This window comes from Geospiza fortis, unplaced genomic scaffold (assembly GCF_000277835.1).
Source record: "Geospiza fortis unplaced genomic scaffold, GeoFor_1.0 scaffold162, whole genome shotgun sequence".
NCBI classification, from domain to species: Eukaryota; Metazoa; Chordata; class Aves; order Passeriformes; family Thraupidae; genus Geospiza; species Geospiza fortis.
Genome location: NW_005054316.1, coordinates 2,331,419 through 2,346,338, shown reverse-complemented (window position 1 = coordinate 2,346,338; position 14,920 = coordinate 2,331,419). Strand labels below are relative to the sequence as shown.

General features: G+C 40.8%; 1 protein-coding gene across 1 annotated transcript in view; it reads left to right on the top strand.

The window, feature by feature from the left end:
- UTRN (utrophin) overlaps nt 1-14,920 on the top strand; it is a 341,542-nt gene that overhangs the window by 65,409 nt on the left and 261,213 nt on the right. Inside the window, 7 exon segments of the mRNA XM_014306655.2 lie at nt 5,896-5,988; nt 7,434-7,511; nt 9,241-9,333; nt 10,192-10,364; nt 13,710-13,825; nt 14,833-14,917; nt 14,919-14,920. The exon segment at nt 14,919-14,920 is cut by the window's right edge and continues 41 nt beyond it. Coding sequence (XP_014162130.2) covers nt 5,896-5,988; nt 7,434-7,511; nt 9,241-9,333; nt 10,192-10,364; nt 13,710-13,825; nt 14,833-14,917; nt 14,919-14,920 — 640 coding nt within the window.

Here is a 14,920-nt window from a genome sequence, read left to right as displayed (position 1 = left end):
AACTCCTTTCCTGCTATCAGTGCTAATTTAAAACACTGGGGAACCAACACTGCCTCTTTCTAAGTCTGTTAATTATGTTCTTTTGTCTGTTTTATCAAGCCCTTGTGTCTGTTACAGTAACTGTGTGTACAGTGCTGCTGGCAAAGCCTTCTTGAACAGGCTGAGGGAAAGAGATTTCTGCCAGGACTTTTTTGGTTTGTTTTTTCTGCTCTTGTGGCAAACATAAGCAAAGCTGAGAAAAACTACCTTCTGTTAACTGATAAAAGTGTTCAGTGAGTGGGATGTGAATGCTTTACATCCAAACCGGCACAGATCTTCTGGTACAAAGTGTGTCCCTGCTTGTCCTTTATGCTGTCTTTGTAGTGTAAACTGGACTCTATTTTGTCTTTGGGAAAGGACCCATTAGCTGCCTGGTATTTGTACGGTGCTTAGCACAATGTAAGCTGCTCTTTAAGTACTTACTAACACAACCGTGACTAGCCATTTGCCCTTGTGAAGGGTTCAGTATGGTTTGTCACTGTCACTCTTTCTTATAAGACAAATACTTAAATTTCTCCATCCATTATGCTCCGTGATGGACTGCTTCTCCTTACAGGATGCTGGCAGGGGCTGAACTACTTTGTACTTGTGTAGTCTTTAACTATTCAGAAAGTGAGTGAAATGCTAGTTCTGAAAAAGAGAAATTTAGATTACCTTAGTGTACTGTATGCCAGACAAGAATCTACAGAGAGAGAAATGCATGTGCTTTTTGCATACTGCAGATTGTGTATTTATTTTTGTGCATATCTGTGGCTACAGACTTCATTTTTTTAGAAGGCCAAGTTATTTTCTGGATGTTAGGAGTGAGCAGTAATGGATGTGGGTAGGTATGGTGAAGGAAGCAAGCTGCAGAGCCCCATGCCTTACTTTCTGTCCTCCCCCAGAGCCCAGGCTCTTGCAGCAGCACACCAGCCTGCCCCAGCTCGTCTCAGGGCTGCCTACTTCACCCCAGTGTAGTCTGCATGGAGCAGGTGCCATGATGGTAGTCAGACTGCTGGGTCAGAGCCAGGGTTCAAGTGATGGCCCCTGGAGTAGAAGTACAGATCCAGCCTTAGGGGCCACGTAGTGCAGCTCCCAGATTGCTCTTGCGCTGCCACAGCAGCCTGCCCCAGTAGGCTCGGTGGTGGGCACTACTTGTGAAGTGATGGGGCTCTGCGTGGGTTTTATCACAAAGAGAGGGTGATGGCAGCAGCCTGGCCTGGCTCAGGGCTGCCTCGTACCTGGCGCAAGAGGGCATGCATTGCTGCTTGGTCAGCTTTGCCCCAGAGTTTTTCCTTGTCATCTCTTGGGAAATATAGGTATGGGACTATCACTTGGGGCTGACATTTAAACAAATTATTTTCCTCTACCCTTCTATGCTTAATAAACTTTATGAGCCATGTGACTGTCAGAAGCTGGGATCTGTAGCTGTTCTGTTTGCATAAAGAAAGTAGAAGACTTCCTGAAGCACAATGGGTTGCTCTCAAACTACATCCCAAGAAAGCAATCCAGTATCCAGCTGTACTGGAGGACAGAGCAGTGATGTTTCTGACTGCAGACTATATGGTTCACATGGCAGATCCTGCATGGAAATGTGCATTCAGATATGAGGAAAATCCATGACTGGGAGGAGGCAGTGTGAGCAGAGCAGGGTGCAGTGCCTGTACAGTCTCTTCTCCATTGGGACATCAGCTGACTGTTAGGGCTGGCTTTGTGCCGTGATGGGACAGCTGAGGCTGCCTGGGTGGCAGCTGCCACCAGGTGTGTGCATGGGATTCAGGTGGGTGTGAGAAGCTAAAGAAGCAGGTTTCCAACTTTCCTGGTGGGTGTGCTTCTGTGGAGGTGGTGATAGGCTTGGTGGGGTGAGTGTTGCAACCCTTTCTTAGGAAACTTGAGTTACCTTGCATGTGGGAAAATACATCCTTTGAGCTAACATCTTTCCCTCAGAGAGCATTTACTAGACTTCACTAAATACAGAGGCTTTGTGTATTGCGTTGTCTGTTTTGAGGATAGTGGGTACTTGAACAAACCAGGAATGAGTAGCTTAGTGTGCAGAAATAATTTAATACTCTTCTGTTGACTTCTTGAACTGGCAGCAAAACATGGTGCTCTGATGGTCATCAAAATGGAAAAGTCATTCTCCTGAGAAGGCAGATCTAAATTATTTCCACCATCACAGCAGGGAGCATTGTGTAGGGCTGAAACATACCATGACCTGTTGAAATAAACGACTGAAAGCAGGAAGTCATTCAGCTTATTTTCATGCATGTGAAGTGAGGTGATGGAAGCAAAGAAAGAAGGCTGTATCCTCTCAATACTCTTGTTGCACTGTATTAGATGAGGTAGTTCCAAATCCTTTTTAACTTCTGGACCTAAGGTAACAAATTAATTGAGGATATATGGCTATAACATTCTCCGTTTTGGTGTTATATGTGTGCTGTTCTAATGATATATAATTATAATTAATTGTATAATTATTGAGGCTTTCCTTCTGTAGGGCTTTTGATGGTGTCTCCCACAACATCATTTGTCACTAAATTGGAGAGATAGGGGTTTGATGAATGGACTGTTAAATAAATGAAGAATTGCCTAGGCAGCTGCATCCAAAGATTTGCAGTCAACTGCTCAATGTCCAAATGGAGATCAGAAATAAGTCCTGTTCCTCAGGGGTCCATAATGGGATCTGAAGGGTTCAATATCACCAATGACGTGCAGTGGGTTTGAGTATGCCCTCAGGAAGTTTGCAGATGACACCACTCTGAGCAAGCGCAGTTGATGTGCAAGCGGGAATGGAGGTCACCCTGAAAGACTTCAGCCTAGAGAAGTGGGCCCATATGAATCTTGTAAAGTTTGTTGAGGCCAGGTACATGGTCCTGACCTGCACCTGCATCCTGGTCTTCCCCAATATCTGTACAGACTGGAAGATGAATAGATTAGGAGCAGCCCTGCAGAGAAGGGCTTGGAGATACTGGTGGATGAAAAACTGGACATGAGACAGCAATGTGTGCTTCAGCTCAGAAAGCCAACCATACCCTGGGCTTCATAAAAAGAAGTGTGGCTAGCAGGTCAGTGGAAGTGATTATTCCCTTCTACCCTGCTCTGGAGAGGCCAACACTTCAATGACTAAGAAGTTTGGTCTTTGTTTTTTCAGTTTTTTGCTTTCACAATGAGCGTTTGACTATTACTACATCCAGAGACCTCTGTTAGCTCCTATTGCTTGCTTTTCTGGTCATATGAACAATTTCCTTGTGCCCTTAGCAACCTGTTTTTACTGTCTTCAGTGTGGTGATGCAAACCAAATGTAAACTAAATTTTACTGGGTTGATTGCTCTGTGGCTGATCTCCTCCTGTATTACACCATGCTCAAGCAGGGAGCCCTAGAGTGTGCTACTCAGGATTGCATCCAGATGTTTTTTTTGAACATCTCCAGTGAGGGAAATTCCACGACCTCTCTGGGTAATCTGTTCTGTTTGCAATCATCTGCACAAGGAAGGTATTTCTTATGTTCAGGTGAAACTTCTGTCAGTTTCTGCCTGTTGCCTCTTGTCCTGTTGCTCTACTGAGAAGAGTTTGTCTCCATCCTCTTGGGACATTCCCTTCAGGTACCTACAGACACTGATCATGTCTCAGTTGTCTCTTCTCCAGGCTGAACAGGCCCAGCTCCCTGAGACTCTGTGTAAGAGATGCTGTGGTCCCTTGGTCAACTTTGTTGCCCTTTGCTGGAGCTACTCCAGGAGCTCCACATCTCTCTGTTACTGAGGAGCCCAGGACTGGACACAGCACTCATGAGTCTCACACACACCTAGTGAGATGTGGCCTCACTCAGGATGAGTAGAGAGACAGAGTACCTCCCTTGACCTTCTGGCAGTGTTCTTCTCAATGTCCCCAGGATACCATTGGCCTCCTTAGCCACATGGGCACACTGCTGGCTTGTGGACAGCTTGTTGTCCACCAGGACTCCTAGGTCCTTCTCTACAGAGCTGCTTCCCAGCAGATCAGCCTAAGCCTGTACCAGTGCATGAGATTATTCCTCCCTAGGTTCAGGACCCTGCACTCACCTTTGTTGAATTCCACACAGTTCCCCTCTCCCCATCTCTGACCTTTCGAGGTCCCTCTGAGTGACTGCACGGTCCTCTGGGGTATTGGCCACTCCTCCCAGCTTTGTGTCATCTATGAACTATGCTAAGGGGGCATCTGTCCCTCCATCCAAGGCATTGATGGAGAAGTTAAACAATAATGGGCCCACTATTGAACCTTAGGGGACACCACAAGTGACAGGCCTCCAACTAGACCCTCAGACCCCAATTATTGTGACCCTCTGGGATTTGCCATTCAGCCAGTTCTCAATCACCTTTCACCTGTCCAGTTCACACACCTGAGTTTGCCTGTGTGGATATGATGTGAGACAGTGTCAAAAGATTTGCTGAAGTCCCGGTAGACAGCAGCCATTGGTCTCTCCCCATCTCTCCAACCAGTTGTCCTGTTGTAGGCTCCAGCATGCTTTAAAAATTTGGTTAAGTTGCTATGCAGCTGTGAAGCATCTGAATCATCTGTGAAAAGTATGTGCTCGGAGAGGAAGATCATACTTAACACTATTTAGGTGGTTGAAATTGTTACGTTTAGTTATGTTTTTGTATGGGAAACTAAAATATTTCTTTGTGGCTGTTCAACTCTGACTTTTTTTTTTGTGTTTGTAGTTTTCATAGTATCAAATCTAACTAAATGGGGCACTTAAGAAAAACTCTTATGAATTTTGGGGAAAACCAGACATTTACCAAAAACAGGGTTCATTGAGCTGTTCAGTTCTCTTTTTTCTGATTTGTTAGCCAGTTTTTGGCAATTTCCAGCAGCTGTGGGGCAGGAGGAGATAAGTGAAGACAGGAGAGATCTATGCCAGCTCATTTATGTCATGTAAGGTGGGTCTTTGACAGCCTTCTTTCTGAAGAGCAATGTTAAAAAGTCAAGGTGACAGGAAAAAGCAATATTGGAGCTTTTTGTGGTACTTAGAAAATATTTTTCTTCTCCTCAAATTGGCACTTGGAAGGGACACTGAAAGCAGTAGTTTAAGTGATTTCTTGGCAGCCAGCAGGTGGATATTACAAAGCAAATGCACTTAGTTTCTGGCTGGCTGTGTCTTCTCCCCCTGCCCAATAGAACTGTCCCACGGTAACTTTCTTATGGTCCAAGAAGAGATAATTTAAAAAGGAAGCATGGAAAAGGTTAACATGATTCCACTCTCATTTGCCATGGTTTTTGTACAGAGGCCCTCCACTCCCAAAGAAAGCAAAAATTAGAAATTTATAATTTAGAGTACCTCTGGGTTTCACATTATGATTCTTTTCCATGGTAGAGAAAGTGATTTATTTGTTTCAATAAACATCATACCTTTTGATCTACTGGTCTTTGTAGAACAGTGGCACCTTACACAGGGCTCAATTCCAAGTAATTTTTTGTCCCGTATTTTAAATCTGACAGAACTTGTCCCAATAGCTTTCTGAAAAGCCTCTGTTTCTTCTTCCTTTAGATGCAACCAAACCAAAGCATTCCTTCTCAAATCACTCCTCCAACTTGCCAAGTTTTCTTTCTTTGCCATCTTTGCATGTTCATGCATCCACCCTGATCTGAGCCAGGATGCACTGATTTGGTTCCTTATTATAAGGCTGCTGATGCACAGAACCACAGTGATAGGGAGGAAAGAAAATAACACTTAAAAAGGGAAGGGTTCCTTCTTGATCATTGTAGCAGTCCCCTAGCTTTCATTCGCTACTTTTAGTGTCAATCAAGAATTATTAAAAGATACAAAGGAAAAAGTATATATATTTTTAGGGACGTTCTGCTTAAACATTGTTTTTATTACTCCTTTTTTTTCTTCTGCAGAGTGGGAAGGCCCCAGTGAAAGACATGTTCACAGATCTCAAAGATGGAAGGAAGCTTTTGGACCTTTTGGAGGGTCTGACAGGGAAACCTCTGGTAAGAGAAACATCTGAGTCATATTTCCATTTATTAAAAAAACCCAGACCAATGAATAAACAAAACACAAACTGAGGCATGTGATTTTTTTAAAATTTTAATTTATTTAAAACCTTAATTTACTTGTAATGTGTACTTGTTCTCTACAGTTCCAGTGAAATTCCCATGAACTCCACTCATGAGATACAGGGTCAGGCTGACCTGCCTGACCCTCTCTTGAGGGTTTACATACTGTCTAGCAAAACATGTAAAATCAGTGGTGTTCACACAGTGTATGTTTTTAGTTGAGATCTCTTAAAGGTCTGTTTCTGGATGATCAGGTTAACCTGTGTTCAGCTGGATCCCTGTGGGCTTCTAGTAAGCCTGTGAAAGATCCCTTAAAGAGCAAAAAGAAAGTAAAAGACAACAGCCTAGTAGGTAAAAATCTGCATCTCCATGAAAAAATTTGTCATCTAGAGACAGGAAAAGGCTGAAAACTGCTCAAAATGTGTATGGGAAAGTGCATGTGGCTGAAAACTCTTCCCCTGCTAACATTAATGGCTCTTCAGAAAGATGCATAAAATATGGTGAAACCTGTGCCATTACTTGGGATTAAATTCTTGATTTCACTATTTATACTGAGTCTCAGATTTGTTTTTGGCCCTTATGAGGAACCTTCAGTCATACAAAGTTTCACATTGTGAGCTTACTTTATTTTTTAAGCAGATGTGTTTTACTACTGCTTTTAATAATTTGTGGTGCGATTTGAAGTATGATGAAAACAACATGAGTTTTTTTTTGTTTTGAAGTTCATTACTGTGTTCCAAGTTCAGCTCCATGCTCTTGCAGTATGATCACTTTCTGCCACAGGAATTAAATTATGGTGATTAAAAGAAAATAGGGTGGCAGGTATTGTCAAGAATTGAAGATTTATTTTTATTGGTGTGGAGGTCTGGTTGTGGAGGTTTTTTGTTTTTGTTTTTTTTTTTTTTTATTCCCCCTGATATTAAAAGGAAGGGAAAGTCAGGAAGCATAACTTCTTGCCAGTATGCAAAGATTTAGCAGGCTTTTGGTGCCAGAAAAACAAATTGCTGCTTGTTCTCTCTTGGGAGCCAGAAAATTTCAAGTACTCTGGCAAATGTTCAAAAGCCTCAGATTTTCCCCAGGAGCTCTTCCTTTGCCTTTGCAGTGCTGGTTTATAATTCTGTAGATGCTGGGAATAAAACTTTTGGACTTACGGAAGATGAGCTGAAACACATTTTGAATCCAAGGCCTGTCCTGTGCCTTTGGTTAGGGAATATTGTTCTGACCAGTTTTCATTTGGAAATTGTTGTGGGTGATCTTGTTTGGGTTTTCTTACTACTACTAAAAGAAAGAAGTGAAAATCTGGAGATTTTTTTTCTCTAATTTTGTTTGGTATGTCCATTAATTCTGATATTGAACAGATTGTAACTTTTTATTTTCAGCCTAAAGAACGAGGTTCCACCCGAGTACATGCCTTAAATAACGTCAACCGAGTACTGCAAGTCTTGCATCAGAACAATGTGAGCATGTTTTTCCACAGCTTTTTGAGAGATTCTTTACTTTATTGTTGTATGTAAATGAGTTCAGAATGCAGAGAGTAAAGGTTTTTTTATCTAAAATGAGACCTCATTGGGATGGGTAAACTGTTCATAGTTTCTTATATGATGTAGAATTTCACTGTCCAGCAATTTTGTGAGATCTTAAAAGGCAAACTTAATAATGGTATTAAACTACTAATCACAAAACTGTGCTTTGTTGAGACGTGTGCAGCTCCCAAGAAAAAGGTGCCTTGAAGATTTGCTTCAAGCAAACAGCAGGACAAAAAAATAATTTCAAATAATGCTGCATAACTTGTGCTGGAATCTGTAAGGGGATGGCAGGTTTTGTGACTCTATCCTGCTCTCCATTTCCAGGAGGGTCTTTTCAACGATTTCTGTCATCTCTGTGTCGTATGTATAGTGTTTCTAATTTGCAGCTTTGGTGACTGGTCAGAAGAGCAAACAAGCAAACAAAATCAAATCATACTTTAAGAAAAATAAAACTAATAATTATTTAGCTTGATATTTGTTTTTAATGCCTGAAAGACAGTAGTGCTATAGTAAAGTGGTTTTAGTTTTTCTTCCTTTTTTGACGAACAATTCCTGGTAGAGTGTGCCTATACTTAGAATTTCTATTTGTGAATGTCAGGTCACTAAAATAATGTAAGAAGATCATTTTGGAAATAAAATACATCAAATACAAGAAAGCATGGGCATATTTATATAAACTGCTTATTGAAGAGTGATACAACATGCTGTATTATACTGCCATTTCCCCTCTGTGTTGGTGGACTAGTGTCATATTTCTTGGAAGCAGACAAAGCTGGCAATGGGTTATTTTTGTTCTTTGAGGTACTGTAAATATTGATTAACTTTTTAAAGGCTAAATAATGAGTTTTTCATCTTGAAATTGATTTATTTAATTATGAAAATAAATGAAACAATACTGAATTGCAATAATTAATTATTTCTTCCTGAAGCTGACAGCATCTTGGTTTCTGGAAGTAAACAGATGGTCTTAGTTAGCTGAAGGTTGTTAAGGTCATGTAGTTGATTTATGCCTACTGCTTTGCTTCATTAAAAAGTGTGTTGTGTGTTACGATGGAGAGAAAAGGCATCCACTGAGAAGTAGTTGCATTCTGTTGTTTGAGAGTTTGTGGGCTATGCAATATTCATAACTTGTGAAATAATTTATAAAAGTGTTTAAATATATATTGCAAGGATTGGACAAACCTAGGGTGTAGGTGATCAAGTAATCCTGTGAACCTCATCCTTTAAGCAGAATGGTTCCAAGTAAGGAAAGTCAACTTTTTTGATTTGTAAATCAAATTAAAATATAAAAATAACTGAGGACCAAACTTGCTTAACTTTTATTTTCCTTTCAGGTTCTTTATGCTTGAATTTCTGTATTTCAGTTTTGACTAATAGTATGCACCTGTATATTTAGAGGAGAGAATAAAACTCTTCCCCTGGAAAATCTTCTTTGGTGCCACTTTTGTCATGCAGTTTAAGCAGTTAATGTTAAATTTATTTAAGCAGTTGTCATGACAAATTCAGATGAAAAATTTTCTGTCAACTCTGCTTTTCTCTTCAACTACTTTTTATTTCAGAGCACTTCGTAATACTTGGCTGGACAGCCAAGGATGTGGGGTGGGGTTGTTACTTGGAGCTGTGATAAGTGTTTAATAGAGAGTTGATTCAACCTCTCCAGGTGGAGTTGGTGAATATTGGAGGAACTGACATCGTTGATGGGAATCACAAGCTGACGCTGGGGCTGCTGTGGAGCATTATCTTGCACTGGCAGGTGAGAGGCTACTGTGAGATCTCTTCCTTTCCAGGAATCGTGTACATTGTTCTGCTGTGAGTTTCTCAAACCTTCCCAGGCTTTTGGTGGCAGAAAATACTGCTTCTATTTTGGGCTGGTAAATAAAGGCAGGCCAGTATTTGGTTTCTGCTCGAAGTCTATTGGCTGCCTCCCATGATCTGTATTCTTGTATGTGCCCAGTTGTGCTTAGCTGCTCAGTTTAGTTCCTGCTGGTGTGAATTGCAGAGAGGCTTTTCGGGCTGAAGCATTGTATTTCTATTCCTTCCTCAAGGACTTGAGGCAGGTAGTGTTTTACTGTTTAGGTAGCTGTGTTTGTCTTGCATCTTACAGCTGCTTTGTAGGTTTGTTAGTCTCATAGGTTGAATTGTTCCTGGTTTATCTAAGTATCTGGGAAGATCATTGAATTGGAGGGACTTTGGTAGATGTGTATAACTAGCACCCAAACAACAAACTACTTTTGTAGGATGAGCAGATATCCTCTTCTAGCAGAAAACCAATACAAGCTGTATTTTTGGAGTTTGTTTACTGGTGGAACCACAGCACAAGGCAGTGAGGAGTATTATTCCCTATACTTAGAACAGACAGCATCAAGGAGAGTGAGAGGATCATAATGTAAGAGTAATGTGTCATTATTACACGAAGCATCATTGGCTTTTGTAAGCAGTAGAGGGCAAAGATGGCCTGAAGACTGCTATTCCCAAATTTCTGTGAGGAATTGGAGTTTGATTCATAGCTTTTCATGGGGAAGCCCCTTCCATGATTTGTGAAGTAGTTTGGTTTTGTGAGGAAGAAAAGTGGGACATATGTTTGTAAGGTGTAGTTGTTGCTGTCTTGCAGGTGAAGGATGTCATGAAGAACATCATGTCAGATTTGCAGCAGACCAACAGTGAGAAGATACTGCTGAGCTGGGTTCGCCAGTCCACCAGACCTTACAGTCAGGTCAATGTTTTGAACTTCACCACGAGCTGGGCTGATGGACTCGCCTTTAATGCTGTGATTCACAGACATAAGTAAGTGGCAAACAGCTTGTCTTTGACCTAGTGAAGTAAACAGCTTTTATTCTGTGTCTTTGTGCTTGAACATTTGACAGCTTCTGGCCTATTTCAGTGATTCATTTTCCAGGATTCTTGTTTGTTTGTCTTTTTTTGTGGTAACAATAGCAGTGGTGGGACATTGCCAGCATATTGCAAAGGCTGTAGCCAAGGCAGGAGTGTAACACTGAGTTCCTTCACATGCACAAGTGTTTGCTAATTGGAGTGGGTTTACATCCCACTTGGTATGCATTTTACAGTGAATATACTGAAAGGGTCTCTGCGGGGGAAGGAGGAGTTGACCATCTCCTTCGTCTGAATTTCTCTCCTACCTGCCCTCCTTTGCAGAAAGAAACATTTCTTCCCTTGGAGATTGCCATATAATTTCAATAAGAAGATACAGAAGCTTCAAAATGAAGAAATGAGAGGCTCTGTAGCTTTTCTGGTGTTTTTTAATATAATGTGCTTGAAAGATGATGTATGCAGCTCTTTCAGGAGAACTGTGGGGCAGAATATCAAACTCTTTAGGTATCTGTAGAATATCCTTTAGTTTATTCATTATACTTTATAAGGAATAGAGTTAAAATTTCTCTGCACAGATCTTCTGTGTTCTTTCTGATTTTTGCAGGAATCTTCAGAAGTTTAAATAAATCATTACAGATTCTATTAAAGTTGCATACTTTTTTTTACTTCCTTTTTAAAAATCTCTTTGAGATCTACTGGGCAATCCATTATAATCCTGTGTCTCTTAAATGAAGTCAGCTCATTGCTTTGCAAGGTCTGACTGTTCTTACCCATAAATAACCATTTTAATGTGGAAATGGTATAATAATTTCTAGAATTTAACTAGACCTCCCGGTCACCAGGTATTTGACACAGGAAATGCTTTATAAACACTCAGATTTACACCGAGCAGATGCCAAGTGTTTGCAGAACATAAACTCACTTTGAGCCTGCTCTGAAGTGCCCATTTGGTCTGAGGTAACTGCAGTAGGCTCTGTCACAGGCTCACTGCCTTCAGGACAGGTCTGCCCTGACATGCCTCTGTGTCTTGTGGACCAGGGCTGGCTTGTGTTCAGCCTGCATGGCTGTGTAAGGAGGGCCAGCACCACACTGAGGGCTTCTGTAAGTTTGGCAGGACTGCTGTGCAAGGACAGAGCAATACTGCCAAACCTCTCACTGGAATTTATCACAAGTATTACAAAGTCCCTCCCCTGGATTATGTGAGCAGTTGCAGTGAAGTTTTCCTACCAGCACAATTGCCTGTAGTGGCCTTGCTCTGCTGCTGAATGTGTGAAGCTTTGTGATGGAGAGCGTGCCAGCTTTAGACACAAATGAAACCTAGGTGACCTGAGAGAAGCAGAAAAATTAGTTTCAGGCTGTTTGTTGTCCTTTTGTTTTAACTATGTGCTTAGGCTTTACAGGATCTGAAGTCTCTGCCCTTTTCAGAGCACTTGTTAAGCAGCAAAAGCCTCAGCTGAAAGCTTTTGACTCCGTAACTGTGCTTTCCTGTGATTTCCTAAAATCTGGGTCTGAACCTTTTATTCCATATTCCTTGGAGCCTGACAGCTGCTGGCATGTCAGAATTCATCTTTGTTGTCCCTGGGCACAAGTCCTTTAACCAGAGAAGCACCATTTCCCCCATACTTTTAAGAAATCTTGAGCTGGGTTTCTCTTTTCGCTTTGAAGCAGAGGCTATAAAGGCACTTGCAAGGAACCAGGAGGCTGGGGCAGGTTGCAGAAGCCACAGGACAACAAAGCTATATAACTTACCCAGACAGTAGTGCTTCCCTACCTAAGGGGCATTTTTCAACACTGCTTTTATATTTTAATTTAATATAACACTTGAAAGAGGAGAATGTTAGATTCCATTAAGAGATTTAATATCTTTTCTCATTATGTATCTATCAGCAATTGTTAGTTGTACTACCTCTTGGCTATAATATCTAATAACTTTGTAACACTTACAGCATGTAAGTAACCTATTACCTCATATAATTTTATTAGCATTTTACTGTACTGCTCTCTTTCATTTACTAATATTAACTTAGCTCCTCTTTGAATTTAATTCTGCTTTTTGGTTCGATTTTCTTACTCTTAGATAAGTACCTAGTTGTGATTTATTAAAACCTTTTTTTTCAAAGTCAGTATCTACTAAAGACTTACATGAATCTGTGGTTCTCCTTGCTGCTTTTGCATGGATGTACAGTATTCCATGAACTTCTATGTATATCTTTGTTCCTGCTTACCCTGCTTTCTTCTGGCTTTTTGCTTTGTAGACTGTTGTCTTAGGGACTCCCTGTTCTACAAACATAATGACTTGACAGATGATAAAGTGTACTCTAAGTGAATTTACAACTGAATCAAATATTAAAAGAATTAAAGGCAAGCCCATCTCTTCCTCCCCAAGTTATAAAGTACAGAATCAATAGCAGTATTTTGATGACAAGCCATTGTTGCAGGAGAATGGAATGTGTTTTAATGGCTCTGCAGTTGTGTTGCTGCAGCACTTGGCTGATCATGCCCCACAGGTGTAGGTACTGCTAGGAATGGGCCCTGTTTGCTCCCTGTGCTTCCTGTTATGCACTCTGCTCTTTCCCCTTGAGACCCACCAGCGTATTTTGGGTGCGCAGCTGGACTGGAGATGCTCTTGGGTTAACACTGATCTTAGCTGAAGGCTGCTGACACTGCAAATTGACCAGCTCCTTGGCCTGATTTGCACTGGGCCTCATGAGCACTTGTGATGGGATGTTTTCTTGTAGGCTGCTGTTTGTTATTGGGGGAAAAACACTATGGGGAAGAGTGAGCAAGTGGGGTGGAGACTGCTGTTTCTCCTGGCTGTGATGGCCTGGGGTGGTCACTGAGCCACATCACAAGTTTGGAATGAGGTTTTCCAGGAACAGAGTGACTCTTGATTACCCAGCAGCGCTTGATGCAGAAAATGTTTAGTAATAGTAACGCTCTAAAAGAAACAGTTGAAGAAAACTGTTCTGGGATAAATTTTAAACAAAGCTTGTGGTCTTGCTAGTGGTATTTGATCTCCTGTTTCAGTCCATGACTTTGTTTAGGACGTGGAATGGTAGGTGGATGTTGCTGTGAGCATGCAGTCAATTAATTTGTGATCATCAGATTGTCACTAATAAGTGAGAATCAAGCTTTTTGTTTTGCATTTGTGTATATGCACATATGTTGGTATTTGGTACATATGTGTATGAATATATTATTCGGGTAGCTACTATCATATGCCTAACTTGATATTCTGCATGGTATGGAATTTTCTTATCCATAAATTTGCTTTCATTCTTGTTTTACTTTCTCTTTTAGACCTGAGCTGTTCAGCTGGGATAAAGTTACAAAGATGTCTCCGGTTGAGAGACTGGAAAATGCTTTCAACATAGCCAAGAACCACTTAGGAATAGAGAAACTATTGGATCCTGAAGGTGGGATACAGTTATTTTACTTGACAAGAAGCTTTTTTTGAGCTCTCTTAAAAGAAATTTCTTCTATTGATACTAAGTATGAATAACAATTCTATCAGCTTTGTGCAGTGCTATTTAATTTCAAACTTTAAAATTTGGATTTAAGCAAATCCCATTTGTTAGTGTAAGGGTATGGATGTACATATGTAGACTTTGGTTTTTTGAATATTAAGGTTTGGGTTGACTTTCCATCCAGGGACTGTGTAAGGAAGGTGAAGTTGGTACGCTGACTTTGTTTCCTTTTAGGTAGGAGCTGTGCTGAAAGCGTGTGTGCTTTTCAGGTGCAGCAGTGCATTCTGTAGAATGGGGCGGTTTAAGAGCTCAAAATTTATTTTCTTTACACACACACAGAGTAGCAGTAGCTGCCTAGGAATGCTTACCAGGAAACCTTTATGGCTCCTTTTAAAAGTACTGACCTGTTGCTCTGCTTTGAAGTGAGCCTCCAAAGATTCATTCTGCAAGACGAGCACCAGCTTCTTACAGAAAAAAAAGTATTCACTGAATGGATACTGTTCATAACCCAAGAGAAATGAACTTGGCTCAGTGAAACTCTTTCCAGTGTGGAAAAAGAGAAAATTACCTGAATGGCAATAGGAAGGGGGATAGAGCCTAAGTGGAAATGTTTGTTTATGTAGGATACTGTCCTTGATACATTTCTGCCTGGGAGATGCGTCAGAACAAGTTTCTCCAAATGGGTTTTATTCCTTAGCAACTTCATGTCTAGGTTCTTACTTCAAACAGATCAAGACTTTTAATGTGGATTCATTTCCAAATGTAGAAAATTTATTTTGTCTTTTTTTTTCCTCCTTCATGGTACTTGCAATGTGTGTCCAGACTGGTCTCTAAGTTAAAAGTTTATGAAAGGCTGTTTGAGGGGACAATATGTGAATTGTTACTTGTGTTCTATGTCTCTGATTCAAAAAATTGTCTTCATTTATTTTTCCCTATGTTTTATCTTTTTGATGCAGATGTTGCTGTACAGCTTCCAGACAAAAAGTCCATTATTATGTATTTAACTTCTTTGTTTGAGGTCCTTCCTAAGCAAGTTACAATGGA